Genomic DNA, 17,063 nt, shown 5'->3' with positions numbered 1-17,063 from the left:
CTATTTTGGGCATTTTTTGGGCATATTTTGGGCATCTGAGTGCAGTCCCAACAACAACATAATTTAGAACACACTGGTCTCTACACTAAACACATGGACACATAGACTTTCCCTCTTGTCCTTAGAAGGACCAAGTGAAAGAGTGTTGAACAAACTGGTATGCAAATAAGAATGATAGTGCAAAAAAAAAGACTCATCATTAAAAACAAAAAACAAAGCCTATCATTGGTCACTTCTCTAAACTGCTTGGAGATATAACACACTACCCTCCCTTTTAAATCATCTTTATGACGCTGTTAAACCAATGCCCTTCGGTGCTTATGGAGAGTCTATGAGAGTACAGTACAGCAGTCCCCGGTGGAGACACGGGTCAAACTCAGTTGCATGGTTTGCACAGCCAGGAACAATATAGTTCACATTGGTCGTTTCTAAAAGGATTCATTTGAAAATGAGTAATGGAACGACCCAAATAACTTTAAGTGCCATACAAACTTCCCCAAGGGAGTTTACTTTGCTACGTATTTAATTCCACTGGTTGCTGCAATAAACAGAGCTACTACATATCAGTGGAGATTGCTTAGAGGATGAAGGGGAGGACAATCCTCCTCAGTGAATTTCATAAAAATAAAAATAGTAAAACATTGAAAAAGTTATCCGTTTTTAGATAAAACTACACTAAATATAGTCACGTCACCAAATAATTGATTAAAACACGGTTTTGCAATGAAGGTCTACAGTAGCCTCAACAGCACTTTGTAGGGTAGAAACATGGTGTTGTGACATGGTGAGGTTGGACTCAGGTGACCAGACGTGTCACGCCCTGACCTTAGAGATCCTTTTTATGGGTCTATTTTGGTTTGGTCAGGGCGTGAATTGGGGTGGGCATTCTATGTTTTGTGTTTCTATGATTTTCTATTTCTAGGTTTTGGCCGGGTATGGTTCTCAATCAGGGACGGCTGTCTATCATTGTCTCTGATTGGGAACCATACTTAGGTACCCCTTTTCCCACCTGTGTTTGTGGGAAGTTTGATGGCACATAGCCTTAAACTTCATGGTTTGTTTTGTATTGTTTATTGTTTTGTCGGCGTCATTTTGAATAAAAGAGAAAATATACGTTTACCACGCTGCACCTTGGTCCAGTCCTTTTAACGGCCGTGACAAGACGAGGAATCAGTGGTTAAGGATAAACATAATACTTTACTGAGAAATGCTAACAGAAGGATCACTGGAAGAACAACAAACACTAAGTCTAGAAAACTCACTCAGGAGACAAACGCACATGGCACACAATTAATTCCAGCTTCAGCAAAGGACAACAGAAAACACACCTCTTTTAAAAGGGAAATCATAATGAGTAAATGTGTCATTCATGTCTCTAGGATGCCGCCCTCTAGTGACAGGTGGAACCATGTCAGGTGTAGCTGGAGGACAGCTAGCTTCCATCCTCCTCTTTGTACATTAACTTCAATACAACATCTAGGAGGCTCTTGGTTCTCACCCCCTTCCATAGACGTACACGGTCATTATGACAACTTCCGGAGGACGTCCTCCAACCTATCAGAGCTCTTGCAGCATGAACTGACATGTTGTCCAACCAATCAAAGGATCAGAGAATGAATCTAGTACTGAAAGCATAAGCTACAGCTAGCAAGCACTGCAGTGCATAAAATGTGAGTAGTTGACTCAAAGAGAGAGAAAGACAATAGTTGAACAGTTTTCAACAAATTATTTTCTTCAAAAATGAAGGAGAAGCAAGAGAGAGAAAGAGTGTCATTTTTTTCACTTTCAGGTTCACTTACTTAGCTAGCAAATGCAGCTGGCTAGTTTAGTTACACCCGTCTCAAACAGAGGGATGCTATGTTAGCTAGCTGGCTATGACTATCCAACACAACACAACACTGGAACTCTTCCAAGTCAAGGTAAGCTTTTGGTTTAACTAATTTATTGCCACTGGGGCCCTCCGGGGTAACTGCTTACTGACTATACACTGCAACATTACTGCATGATTGTAGCGGGTTTACTAATTCATTAGTTCTATTAGCTATGTTGACTGGGACGTTACTTTAGCTAATATTGTGACAACGATGTAGGCTGTGTGTAGTGGTTATGATATGGTTTGGCTTTGAAAGGTTTTTTCACTTGGTCACATACAGCTGATGTGTTGTTCATTGAAGTCCACAGACAAAGAGACAAGGTGAGAGGAGGAGCTGCATAGAGATGAGAAGGAATACAATGTGGGCTGCTATGAAAGTGAACTGTGTTTATGCGTGATCAGGGGTGTATTCATTCCACCAATTCTGTTGAAAAACGTTTCTTTAACGGAAGCAAATTAAATTGGGATAAAAATACAATAGAAACTCTCATTTGCAACTGTTGGACCAATGACTACGCTATAGACAGGCAAGATGCTGGCAAGAGTGTGCAAGGCGGTATTGAATGTGCCACTGTCTGTGATCTCACATTTTTCTCTCGACCTGTGCACCTACGTTGTAAACTTAAATTAATAGTCTAGGTTGTAGCAACCTCATGATGGGTATATGGAAAATGAGAGTATCATGTAGTAGCCTAAACCTATAGATGTTACGTTGAACTGGGTGAATGGAATAAGAATGAAACGCCATGCTCATGAAAAAGAAATGTCCTCCCTCATCATAAACGGCACTGACCGCCACTGATATTAATGCAGTGTAGTAGTATATTCAACCTATCCCCTCCCCATCCCTTTATTCGCCTGCCTATAGAGTAGGCTGCTGCTGCAGCAGAGTCAGTGCCGAATCCCACGGTTTCTGATTTTTCCAACAGTGTGCTAATGATGAAATAGCACTGCGGGTTGGGTGAAAGATGGTGACAGACACACAGCAGCTTTTGGAGAAAATGAACATCGCTTTAAAAACTGAGGAGCAAGGGTGTGTGTGTGTGTGTGTGTGTGTGTGTGTGTGTGTGTGTGTGTGTGTGTGTGTGTGTGTGTGTGTGTGTGTGTGTGTGGCTACAGCACAGGGGTGGGTGTGTGTGCGTTCATATGTGAGGGGTGTGTGTGAGTACATAGCTAGAGTAATGAAGCAAGGTCATACAAGGGAGAGGGAAATGTTTCAATCCTAATTCAGGTGTGATGAAGTGTAAACCCTACAGTCAGGTCTCAGTGAGGAGATGTAGGATCTGTGCAGCTCTTTGAAGTATCAAAAATGTATTTTTCTCAGTCCAATACAAGCTTTGTTGTCATACGATATGCAGTGAATGATAGCTAGAATTCAAAATCTTTGCTCTGTGAGGTTGAAATCTGTGACTGATATTCTTCTAGAATGAGGCCTATAGAGTTTGATATCCAAATAAACAGTATGTCAAACCTGTACTTGTGAGTTTGATGTTCCTCTAGATAGACTGTGCTTCAGTGGAGGCTGGTGGGAGGAGCTTTAAGAGGACAGGCTTATTGGAATGGCTGGAATGGCATTAATGGAATGGAGTCAAACATGGTTTCCATATGTTGGATTTGTTTGATACCGTTCCAATTATTCCATTCCAGAAGTTACAATGAGCCTATCCTCCTATAGCTCCTCCCACCAGCCTCCTCTGCTGTGCTTCCTTTCTGCATCTGTTCTCAGCGTACCGTTGCTATGGGCACTGAGACAAGTTGTTGCTGAGCTGAGCACGGCAACAACACTCACAGGTAAGCTGGCAGCAGCTTGGCACATGATGGCCTGCTGGGAGGTGTATAAGAGGTAGCAAGGTCTCTCTCTCTCTCTCTTCTCTCTCTCTCTCTCTCTCATCTGTAATTTGTAACTCTACTACTCCCTCTGTTGTCATCACTGTATTTTTCTCTCTCTCTCTCCGTCTCCCTCTTCCCATATCTCCTTTCTATCACTCTCCCTCCGGTGTATCTATAAATCTTTAATTTGTAACACTCTAGCTGCCGCTGCTTTCCCTGTTGTATACTTCACCTCTCTCTCTCTTTCACTCTTTCCCTCTTTTCCTCTCTCTCTCCCTCATTTTGTGAATGGATTGCTGGTTCTCATCAGAGCTCAGTCATTCCCTCTGGCCTGTGATGACTCAGTAGAAGATTATACACTGTACACGCAGCTCTGCTCTGGATCTCATGGGCGGGTAGCATTGCTTTATGTAACTGCTTACACCCAGGAGTTCGCTGGCGACAGAGCACGCCAGCAAGTCCCAACAACAATTATGCTAATGTGACAGGACTCCGGTCCCAGGGAGAACATGGAAACAGTGAAAAGGGTGGAGACGCGGAGGGGGTAAGAGAGAGGGGGGAGGAAGACGGCTGTAACCGCTCCCAATTGAATGCTGATGCAGCTTTGGCAACACAATGTAATGCATGAAGCAATTTAACCTTGCATGGTGGGAGTGAAGTAGTAGTGTACGTGTGTGGAATTCCAGATCAGTATACTGCCTCCCCTGATTCATACATTGCTCCAGGAAGAGCATTATATACAAAAATGAATATAATATTAGGCACTTAATCCAACCTCTCTTTCCTCTTACTCCACCCACCCATTTCCTCCTTCCATAGCCTACTGGCTAGGCTTAATGTAGACTTACATAACTGTCACTCTGAATAGTGGGTACATTATTTCCCGTTATGATCTGTCTGTAGCCGCACAAACCACCATGTCAAATTTGGCCAATTCTCATTGGCTGCTCTATTTCTGCCCCAATGAAAACACATCTGGAATCTACTTTTTGGGGGAAATTAGTTGTACTAAATGTGGAATTGGTACCAGTGTCATGGTTCAGACAAGACAGCGTCTGTCTCATTTTTCATGCACACATGTCTTATTCTAAAATGTGGAAGCATCGACCTGTGAGAGTACTATACCTGTACAAAATGATTAAGCAATTTGACAATGGCTTCTTATCCATATGTATACTGTGTATATAAATGCTGAAGTGTAGCTTTGACTTAATGAAGTCCAAGGTTACTACTGTACAATAGCATTGCATTTTGAGAGTTCTATCTCAGATCTCTCCTCTGCCAGTCAGCAGAAATGTGATAAAGAACTAGTGCTGGTGGTGCACAGTGGGAACTGTAGTGTGATACTACCAACAAGCTTTTATGCCATCCTCTCCGCATTGTTTCACAACAATGCTGCCTGCCTGTCACCAACTCAAACAGATATAAACGAACTGTGCTCCACCGGGCCTTCCTCAGATTGGATAAAATAAAACAGGCTGTGTAGGAAAAGAGACACTGCACTGTACCACAGTAAACATCCTCCACCTCCTCCCTCCTCCAGGCAGCATATTGGCTTTTGGCAGTGGTGGAGCTGTCATTGGGATTCAGTGCCTCAACCCATCCTATCCCCCCACCCCTCTTTCCCCTTCCCCTTTCCAACGTTCTGCCACACTGACTATAAATATGATCAATAACCGCATCGTCACGCAGCTTTCCCTAGCTTGGAGAGCTTTTGCTGAAAGCATTTTTTCACAAGGAGGGGCACATGGAATGCCCATTACAGCTAGAGCCATTGCCAGACTTCCGGAGAAAAAGGAGGGAGAGAGCGACAGAGAGAGACAGAGAGACAGACAGACAGACAGAGAGAGAGAAGAGCAATCTTGCAATCTCTCCAGGCCTTTCATGGTTCACACCTGCCTGTCTCCTTCTTTCATCTGAAGTGGAGGATGATGGGACACTTCCTGGTAGGATGGTTGGTTCTGAGAGTTGAAAGGAATCGTAGCACCATTAGTTGCCTCGGTGTAGCACAGCTATACAGCTATTTTCAATATGATATTAATGTTTTATTCACAGAGTGACGGTACAGTAGGGTACAACCGGTGCTGGTCAACGTGAATCACTGTGAGAATAAATAAGTGTGTTGCTTGAGATCTCTGTGAAATGCAACTCCGTAGGCTCACGTGTCATGCTTTACATTTAAAGGACACGTTCGCTTTTATGAACCAAATCTCAGTTTTTTTTAATGTAAATGTCATGTTATAAAAGAGATTTCTCATTCCCATTGTGGTGATATGAGAAACGAGAAAGTACAAGCTTGCTAGCACACAAAAAAGTAACGCTCGAGTCCAACAAAATTCTATATAATGTTGAGGATAAAGTTTGTAAAGACACAAAAATCTTAAGACCTGCATCAATATACTGAGCGCATTGCCGTTTCTAAAAATAAGGTATTTGGGTGTTTTTGGAGCCTTTGTTAATTTGGAATTTGTATTTATTATTATGGATCCCCATTAGCTGCTTCCAAGGCAGCAGCTACTCTTCCTGGGATCCAGCAAAATTAAGGCAGTTATGCAATTTAAAAAAAATTACAATACATTCATAATATCACAATACATTCATAACAGATTTTCACAACACACTAAGTGTTTTAAACTGTCATCTCTGTTAAGGAATAGATGCTCATATCAGGGATGCAATTACTACTAGATGAAACCCAGACTTGCAGTGAGGCAGTCAGAGAAACCAGGCACACAGTGTATGAAGTAGAGAAGATACAGTTGATCTACCCGGGGCAGACCACAGACAGACTCAAATAGAGATGAAATACAGCCTGTATTAAGGCTGGGAGTGGGTCTGGTCTGGCAGGTTGCTGTGTGAGGTGCTTCCTTTGACACACTGTCATTTCCCCCAGAAAGGCACAGGCGAGACAGGCAGATAGAGCCCTGCGCCTACAGGGTGGCATTGGATGGGCTCTGCCCTGCCCTGCCGCCACCACCATCCATCTGGCTATATTGAATGTTCTCTCCAGGACAGGAGTGATTACAGAGAGCAGGAGGGGGAGGGAGGGAAATATGGAGGACTCAGTACCTCAACTGCACTAGGATACTAGGCGGCTGGGAATGGGAAAGAATGATCCCGTAACATTGTAAAGAGGCTGTCAGAATGTTTGGTGCTGAGAAGGTGTGTTAATTGGTATACTGCGTGGGGTATTGTGACACGGCATGTGTGCGCGTGTGTTTGTGAGTGTGTACTGTACGTGTGAGTCAGTGGAGGCTGGTGAGCTCATAGTAATGGCTGGAACGGAGTGGATAGAAACACGTTTCCCTCACCAGCCTCCACCGGTGTGTCTTTCTACACATCACATGCAGGTGTGTGCCTGTTATGTACTTGTATCTGTAGGACTATGTGTGTATTAAACTGGCTCCAACTCCATATGGGTGTCAGTTACTCTTCTGGAGCACAGCCAGGGGGAGCACCAAATACACCCTTCATCCCCTGCAATGCAGCCCAGTCCAGTCCAGCCCAGGCTCCAGCCCATACAGGCTATTTATATTCAGCCCATGTCCTGTAGTGGAGATAAAGCCATCAGCATCCCCTGTCCCATGACTCAGTCTGCACACACAGCATTCACCTGCCCAGGACAGGATAACTAACTACTGCACAGCATGTAGCCCACCCCTGTAAAATGTACAGTGTATCACAGACCAATACACTACATTACAGGATCATCCAGATACTGTGTGAGACAGATCAACAATGAGTGTAGCTATCTTCAAGGATGTGATTACATTTAAACCAAAAACAGATCAAATGTAATCACACACAGATCAAAGGCTCCAGTGTCGGATGATACGAGGAGAACGAGGAGAAATGGAGGGGAGTGTGTATAGGGAAGGGATGTGTGTGTTTGTGTTCCTGTGTATCTGTGTGTGAGAGGGAGATAACAGATGTGACTGTTGTTGAGTTGTGCTTGAATGATGAGCAAACAAAAACAAACAAATACATCTAATGAGCTGCTGTATCAGCAGACGGTCGAGCAAGCAGGCAACACACACCGTCACACATGTACACACATACACACACACACACACCATTGCACACACATCACTGCATGGCAAATACACCACATGTACACGCAGGCACGCACATATGCATGCAGACACACACACACAGCTCTCACCCAAACCTTCCCTGAATGATTTTGACTCCTGTCTACCATACAGGAAGGATCCTGTACAGATGGGACTGGATTCTATTCATCCTGTGTTTGTCTGCACAGTGTACTGTATTATGGAAGTGTCACCCAGCTTCTTTGGTTAGTAGTCATTTCCTGTTGGGATTGTTGATTGAAATCCTCACTGCACTGTGCCTTGAGTTGAACAAGTCTACAGATGTAGTTCCAATAGCTCAAAGCAGAGCCATATAAAGATTAGTGATGGATACACACACACACACACACACACACACACACACACACACACACACACACGCACACACATGCACACACACGCATGCACACATGCATTCTTGCATACACATACAGTACATCCTTTGGACTGGCCCCCCAGCTGCTCTGAGAAAACCTCCAAAAGGATTACATTGTGGTATTGTACAGTATCACTAGGTGCACACTGGGAGCTTCATAACATGAGGTGAGAGACAACAGCTAGGGTTCATTTTAACAGCTGTTTCCAACAACAACAAACACCTCGATTAAGGATGAAAAGCCAGCTGTATGACACAGCTCAGGTTAATCTAATCAAAGAGACTAATCAAATTATCCACACGGCGCTAAACAGGCCAATTCAATATACCTACGTCTTGTCATACTCACCCCTTACTGTACTCAACTCTGATTCCATTATAGGGTGATTCCTATCATAAAGTCATTGGATGCTATGGTACTATCTGCAAGCTCTCACAGTCTCATGTCCATCCAGGTTTCTGTTGTTCCAAAAGTTAACATTTCAAAGTGTCTAAGGTTAAGTTTAGGCATTAACTCCAAATTCTTAAGGTTAGGCATTAACTCTGAATGGTTACGGTTAGGCATTAACTCTGAATGGTTACGGTTAGGCATTAACTCTGAATGGTTATGGTTAGGCATTAACTCTGAATGGTTAAGGTTAGGCATTAACTCTGAATGGTTAAGGTTAGGCATTAACTCTGAATGGTTAAGGTTAGGCATTAACTCTGAATGGTTAAGGTTAGGCATTAACTCTGAATGGTTAAGGTTAGGCATTAACTCTGAATGGTTAAGGTTAGGCATTAACTCTGAATGGTTAAGGTAGGGGTTAAAAATAAAAATAAAAATAATAATACTTGTAGGTATTATTGCTAACTGTTGCCCCTAGTGGCTGGTTTCCACGTCATCTCCCGACGTCCTCAGACATCGAATACTGACCTGTATCATGGGTGACCTGGCTGGGTAATACAGGCTTGCAGGGCCGAGCTAGCCCCTCAGCAGAGACTGTATCTCCAAATCAAATTCTACTGGTTGTGTACCTGCCGCTTTTGTGGCGGCAGGTAGCCTAGTGGTTAGAGCGTTGGGCAAGTAACCGAAGGGTGATGGATTGAATCCCCGAGCTGACAAGGTAAAAATCTGTCGTTCTGCTCCTGAACAAGGCAGTTAACCCACTGTTCCCGAAAGAACGTAAATGTAAATAAGAATTTGTTCTTAACTGACTTGCCTAGTTAAATAAAGGTTCAATTTAAATATATATACATATCTTGGGTGCAGTGAAATGCTTCCAATAGTGCAGTAATACCTAACAATACACAACAATACACACAAATTCCAAAAACATAAAGAAAGGAATTAAGAAATATCAGAACGAGCAATGTCAGAGTCTGGAATATAAATATCTATGTATATGATGGTGTGTATATAGACAGTATATGAATAGAAAAGGTGTGTACAGCAGTAGTTACAGTATATACATATGAAGTGGGTAAAACAGTATGTAAACATTATTTAAGTGACCAGTGTTCAATAACTATGTACCATTGAGATGGTAGCAGGGTGAACAGGCTGCGGCTCAGGTGGCTGAGGTCCTTGATAATCTTCTTGGCCTTCCTGTAACACTGGGTGCTCTAGATGTCCTGCAATTGCCGTACCAGGCGGTGATACAGCCCGACAGGATGTTCTCAATGGTGCATCTGTAGAAGTTTGTGAGGTCTAGGGGCCAAGCCTAATTTCTTCAGCCTCCTCAGTTTGAAGAGGTGCTGTAGTGGCGTCTTCGTCACACTGTCTGTGTGGATGGACAATTTCAGGTTGTCAGTGATGTGAACGCAGAGGAACTTGAAGCTTTTCACCCTCTCCACTGCAGCCCAGTTGATGTGGATGGAGATGTGCTCTCTCTGCTGTCTCCTGAAGTCCACGATCAGCTGCTTCTTGTCCAGATGGGACAAGCCAGTGTAGTGCGATGGTGATTGTGTCATCCATGGATCTCTTTAGGCGGTAAGCAAATTGTAGTGGGCCTAGGGTGTTGATTAAGGTGGAGGTGATATGTTCCTTAACTAGCCTCTCAAAGCACTTCATGATGAGAGAAGTGAGTAATATGGGGTGATAGTATTTTAGTTCAGTTATCTTCGCTTTCTTGGGTAACAGAACAATGGTGGCTATCTTGAAGCAATTGGGGACAACAGACTAGGATATGGAGAGATTGAATATGTCTGTTCACACTCCAGCCAGCTGGTCTGTGTATGCTCTGAGGATGCGGCTAGGGATGATGTCTGGGCCAGCAGCCTTGCAAGGTTTAACGCGCTAAAATGTCTTTATCACGTCGGCCAAGGAGAACGAGAGCTCACAGGCCTGGCGAGTGGCGGTGGCCAGTGCCCGGCAGCACAGTGTTTCCCACGAAGCAGAAAGTGTTTAGCTTTTCAAAGAGAAAGGCATCGGTGTCCGCGACAATGTTTTGGAGTCCCTGTCACATACGTCTCGTGTATGAGCCATTGAATTGCGACTCCACTTTGTCCCTGTACTTATGTTTTGCCTGTTTGATTACCTTACAGAGGCCATAGCTGGACTGTTTGTACTCGTCCATGTTTCCAGTCACCTTGCTGTGCATAAATGCAGTGGTTCGCACTTTCAGTTTTGTGCAAATGCTGCCGTCTGTCCAAGTTTTGGATAAGTTCTAATCGTCACAGGAGGAACAACATCCTCTGTGCACTTCCTGATAAACTCAGTCACTGAGTCAATGTACACACTACATGACCAAAAGTATGTGGACACCTGCTCATCGAACATTTCATTCTAAAATCATGTGCATTAATATGGAGTGGAGTTGGTCCCCCCTTTGCTGCCTCCCCTGGAAAGTCTTTCCACTAGATGTTTAGTAAAACTAAATGCATTCTTTTCAACTGATTGCTGCCAGCATCCGCCCGCCCAACTAGCATCACTACTCTGGACGGTTCTGACTTAGAATATGTGGACAACTACAAATACCTAGGTGTCTGGTTAGACTGTAAACTGTCCTTCTAGACTCACATTAAGCATCTACAATCCAAAATTAAATCTAGAATCGGCTTCCTATTTCGAAACAAAGCCTCCTTCACTCATGCTGCCAAACATACCCTCGTAAAACTGACTACACTACCAATCCTTGACTTTGGCGATGTCATTTACAAAATAGACTTCAACACTCTCATCAGCAAATTGGATGTAGTCTATCACAGTGCCATCCGTTTTGTCACCAAAGCCCCATATACTACCCACCACTGCGACATGTATTCTCTCGTTGGCTCCAGGTCATCTATAAGTATTTGCTAGGTAAAGTACCACCTTATTTCAGCTCACTGGTCACCATAGCAGCACCCACCCGTAGCACGCGCTCCAGCAGGTATATTTTACTGGTCATCACCAAAGCCAACACCTCATTTGGCCGCTTTTCCTTCCAGTTCTCTGCTGCCAATGACTGGAACAAATTGCAAAAATCACTGAAGCTGGAGATGTATATCTCCCTCACTAACTTTAAGCATCAGCTGTCAGAGCAGCTTACCGATAACTGCACCTGTACACAGTCCATCTGTAAATAGCCCACCCAACTGCCTCATCCCCATATTGTTATTTATTTATTTTTTGCTCTTTTGCACCGCAGTATCTCTACCTGCACATCCTCATTTGCATATCTATCACTCCAGTGTTAATGCTAAATTGTATTTATTTTGCCACTATGGCCTATTTATTGTCTTACCTCCCTAATCTTTCTACATTTGCACACACTGTACATAGATTGTTCTATTGTGTTATTGACTGTACGTTTGTTTATCCCATGTGTAACTCTGTGTTGTGTTTTTGTCACACTGCTTTCCTTTATCTTGGCCAGGTCGCAGTTGTAAATGAGAATTTGTTCTCAACTGGCCTACCTGGTTAAATAAGGGTGGAAAAATATATATGTTGGAACATTGCTGCGGGGACTTGCTTCCGTTCAGCCACAAGATCATTAGTGACGTCGACCACTGATGTTGGGTGATTCGGCCTGGCACGCAGTCGGCGTTCCAATTCATCCCAAACATGGTGTTGAGGTCTCTTGATAGGGCTCTGTTCAGGCCATTCAAGTTCTTCCACACTGATCTTGACAAACCATTTCTGTATAGATCTCACTTTGTGTACGTGGCCATTGTCATGCTGAATGAGTAAAGGGCCTTCCCCAAACTGTTGCCACAAACTTGAAAGCACAGAATCGTCTAGAATGTAATTGTATGCTGTAGCGTACACTGGAACTAAGAGGCCTAGCACGAACCATGCTTTGCAGTTGGCACTATGGCACTATGCATTGGGGCAGGTAGCATTCTCCTGGCACCTGCCTAACCCAGATTCAGATGGTGAGCCAGATGGTGAAGCGGGATTCATCGCTCCAGAGAACCCGTTTCCACTGCTCCAAAGCAGCGGAAAGCTTTACACCACTCCAGCCAACTCTTGGCATTGCACATCATGATTTTGAGGTCTACTTTGTGGCTGAGCCATTGTTGCTCTTAGATGTTTCCAATTCACAATAACAGCACTTACAGTTGACCGGGCCAGCTCTAGCAGGGTAGACATTTAAAGAACCGACTTGATGAAAAGTCACTGAGGTCATCAGTAAGACCATTCTACTGCCAATGTTAGCCTACGGAGTTTGCTTGGGTGTGGCTGAAATAGCTGAATCTACTAAATTGAAGGGGTGTCCATATACTTTTGTATATAAAGTGTATGTCAATGCAATTCTCAGAGGCAACCCAGAACACATCGCAGTTTGCATGATCAAAACAATCTTGAAGCCTTGGATTCTGATTGGTCAGACCATGTTGAACGAGCCTTACCACGAGTACTTCCTGTTTAAGTTACTGCCTATAGGAGGGGAGGAGCAGAATGGAGGTGTGATCTGATTTGCTGAAGGGAGTGTGGGGGAGGGCCGTGTAGCCATTCCTGAAGGGGGAGTTGCAATGGTCAAGAGTTCTTGATGAGCGATTAGCGCAGGAGATGTGTTCATAAAACTTTGTAAGCGTTTTCCTCAGATTTGCTTTATTAAAATCCCCAGCTACAATAAATGTTGCCTCAGGATATGTGGTTTCCAGTTTGCACAAAGTCCAGTGTAGTTCCTCGAGAGCTGGCGTGGTGTTGGCTTGAGGGATTATATACACGGCCTTGAAGATGACCGAAGAAAATTATCTTGGGTGGTAATGCGGTCGGCATTTGATGGTGAGGTATTCCAGATCGGGAGAACAAAATGACTTGAGTTCCTATATTTTACCACAATCACACCATGATTAGTGAATCATGAAACATACACCTCCCTCCACCTTTCTTTTTCCTGGAGAGTTATTTATTCATCTACGGAGAACCCTACTGGCTATATGGATGGGGACAGTATATCCGGAGAGAGACATGATTCCGTGAAACAGAGTATGTTACAGTTCCTGATATCTCTCTGGAAGGAGATCCTCACTCTGAGCTCATCTACTTTATTGTCTAGGGACTGAACATTAGCGAGTAATATACTTGGAAGCGGTATGCCTCCTGAGTCTGACAAAAACCACACTCCATATTCCTCTTCTCCATCGACGGTGTCTTGGAGCAGCCCCTGGGATGAGTGTAATTGCCTCAGACGGTACAAACAAAGAATCCAATTAAGGGAAGTCACATTTCTGGTCGACATGCTGGTAAGTGACCACCGATCTAATATCCAAAAGTTATTTTCATCTGAGCAAATAATGTAAAATGTAACACACAAAAAAAGAAAAATACTGCAAAGTTGTCTAGGAGCTAAGAACAGGACGATCATGTCTGTTGGTGCCTACTGTATGTGATACTGGGAGAACAGAAATCCACATGTTTCAACAGTTTCAGCACAAATGGTGAACAGTTCAGAGTACAACTAGCACTGCACGTACTGATTTCTCCAAGCTGTCTATGTTCCTGACGCCTCTTTATTATGTTGACACTGGATAAACATGTCCATCAACCAATCAGACAATAGTCTGCCTTTTGAACTGTGTCCTCAGATAATTCAACTCTTGTCCACTCTGAATGTTTTGTCTGTTGTCCTCAGATATCTGAGTTGTGGTGGGTCGGAGTATGTGTGAGTGTGTGGGACTGTGATTTTGGGTGATATCTGACCCGTATTGTGATCTGTGGTGTCTGCCGCAGACAGATTGCATGTCTGTCCTCCTTTTGCCACCTTTTGGGAGGTGACCTTGGTGTAAAGGGAGCAGAAGAATGGGGACCAGCACTTACAGGATTCATGGAATAGACCTGAAGCATGCTGCTACTGTGTACTGTATGACAATCTGTCTGCTGCAGACACCACACTTCACAATACGGGGTCAGATAGCATACAATCACAGTCACACACACTCACAGTAACACATACTCCGACCCGGCAGCAGCATTCCATTCCTATTCCATGAATCCTGTAAGTGCTGGTCCCCATTCTTCTGTCCCCTTTCCACTAAAGCCACCTCCCAAAAAGGTGGCAAAAAAGAGGACAGACATGCAAAGTCATAACCCTCACAGCATGCTACCTGCCACAGAGTGACTGGCTCATTAGAACAGACAGTGTGAACTGGGTCCAGGTTACCTCAGGGCTCATCTGGACTAAATTACTTGGTGACCTTGTTTCCACATAGAAGCTCTGCTTGCCCTCCTGCTGGCCTCAAACCACATGTAAACCCTCTGTCTCTGTTACTCTGTTTCTCTCTCACTCCCTTCATTTTGCTCTCTCCCTTCATCACCACTTTCCTCTTTCTCTTCATCTCTTTCTCCCTTCCTCCATCATTCCACCCTCTCTCTCTCTTCTCATTCTCACTCTTTAGCTCTCCCTCCCTCCCCCACTCCCTCCCTCTGTACCTCCCTCTCTCCCTCTCACTCTCCCTCAAGGCACACCCATACAGCACACAAAATTGCGGACAGCATTTAGCCTACCTGATAGGATTGGGAGCACTGTTTTAGAAAGTTGGGGGGAAAGTAACCTGCTCCAAATGTCCTCTTTAAATTGCAGTTGCAGTTGATAGCAAAAAAACCATGGTTTGGACAAATCAAAACACAAGATAGTAAACATTTCCAGAATGCATCAATAGCCTGAAAAGTATTTATTCCTGAAACTATGCAAAGGACTACAAGTCGGTGCAATATTGACTGTTAATCAATAACACAGTAAAGTCCATCTAAACACCATAGGGACTGATGCTGCAGTTTAGTCACAGAAGATCACTCATGGTGTGGGTGTGACCATAACATTAACGGTGAAACAAAATGTAGCAGATTAATACAGAAAAAAGATCTGAAAAGAAAACATTTAAAGACTTTACCTTAAGTTATTTGAAGTTTGTCCACGTACGCAAAGCAATTTGGGCTATCTAGCAGTTTCAGCACCACAGCACAGTGGACAGCTCCGGCCAGGTGACAGAAGCACTGCAATACTATTGAACTGATGCGCGGACTATATGCCAACTAAAACCATGCAAAAGGCTCCAAGGCTATTTATTTCTGAACTAATTCATCATGGTAATCATCCAATCGCATAGACCATATTTTGCATGACATCGAATTACGAATAACTGCGATATGTGATCGGATGCCTAGGCTACATGTGGCTGTATTTGGTTGAAGTTGTATGCTATTACAATGCAAAAAAATATGAAAGCCTCTCGTGGGCTAACAACAGACTCAGCCCGAAAATTATGCCAAGTCACCATGGTAACAAGAGATGCAATACACCTAGGCGCTCGGAGGGGAGCAATTTGTGTACGTTTCCCACAAGCCAGAAACGGAATATAATCAACATCTAATATATCAATAATATTGCACTGTATATAATAACTTGGATGTATCTAACATAAACGGGTGCTTTAACAGTCAACACCAATCTGCTCTCTGTCAGGGATCTTCGGCATAATCCTGAACACCTTGCTGGTGACTACACGATCACGCTGGGGCTCGATTGTCAGTCGAATGCTCCCTCTATTATGTAACTGAAATGAATTAGAGAACCTAATGCCGTTCTCTAACGAAATAAAATCTCACACGTTGTACAATGACCATTCATCTTCTTCTTATTCTTACATAGCCTAATAGCAAATGATCAATTCACCAATCAAACAATTCGATATGATAAATGTGTCCAAAATGGCAAAATAGGCAAATCCAAATGTCCACATTATATATGCACTAGTGTAGATCGAGCTGTCTCAGTAAAAATAACTATAAAATCTAATTCTATTTTACAAAACCGTTAGTTTACAATATAAAGGTTTGGTGCTCCGAGAATCAATGGCCACACGTGAGAACAAACCTACCTGTATGCAGGTTGAAGGAGACTCTTGCTTCGGCGAGGTATGGGGTATCGCTCTTGGACCGGACTCTCCTGATCCGCCGGCGGTCTATATGGTCTTCCGGAGAAGCCGCCATCAATTTGAGCAGCGTCCAGTGACGACTGGCGTGTTGGGACAGACACAGAGCCACGGCCGATCACGGGAAGGTATTGATGGGGAGAGAAATAAATAGAAAGGGTAGAACAGGAGAAGGAGATGCTGGGAGATTTGAAGCGAGGCTTGGAGCTGCTATTACAGAGCTCCTTAATAACCCAACAGCAGAGTGGAATGAGAATGGAATATCAGAGGGGGGGAAAAATCGCTATAATGGAAACATCAGACCATTCAGTGCATTTATTCGAGGTTATTGAACTAGCATATGAAAGCCTATGAAAGCTAACATTATGAGAACATTAACATTATTTCCCTTCATGTATGTAAACTATGATAAACCAAAAGACATAACTGTAAATTGTGTAATACATTCGTACTACATTTTCAAAATAGCCTATCCAACGCCATCTTGTGGAATTAAATTAGAAATATTGGGTCCTTTATGGACGTATCAGCAAAGTGGAATGAAAATGAA

At 43.5% G+C, this 17,063-nt stretch overlaps 1 protein-coding gene across 2 annotated transcripts in view; it reads right to left on the bottom strand.

Annotated features, from left to right (window-relative positions):
• Window positions 1-16,745, bottom strand: part of LOC112260580 (phosphatase and actin regulator 1) — a 91,689-nt gene extending 74,944 nt beyond the window's left edge. For both annotated transcript variants that reach the window (XM_024435807.2, XM_024435808.2), the window contains exon 1: window positions 16,460-16,745. In XM_024435807.2, the coding sequence (XP_024291575.1) occupies window positions 16,460-16,571 (112 nt within the window). In that variant the 5' untranslated portion in view covers window positions 16,572-16,745. The remainder of the gene's footprint in view (window positions 1-16,459) is intronic.
• Between the last annotated feature and the right edge of the window lie 318 nt (window positions 16,746-17,063).

Source organism: Oncorhynchus tshawytscha, linkage group LG10, assembly GCF_018296145.1.
Source record: "Oncorhynchus tshawytscha isolate Ot180627B linkage group LG10, Otsh_v2.0, whole genome shotgun sequence".
Lineage (NCBI taxonomy): Eukaryota > Metazoa > Chordata > Actinopteri > Salmoniformes > Salmonidae > Oncorhynchus > Oncorhynchus tshawytscha.
Note: the sequence above shows the minus strand (reverse complement) of the source record. Positions and strands in the feature narration are given on the sequence as shown.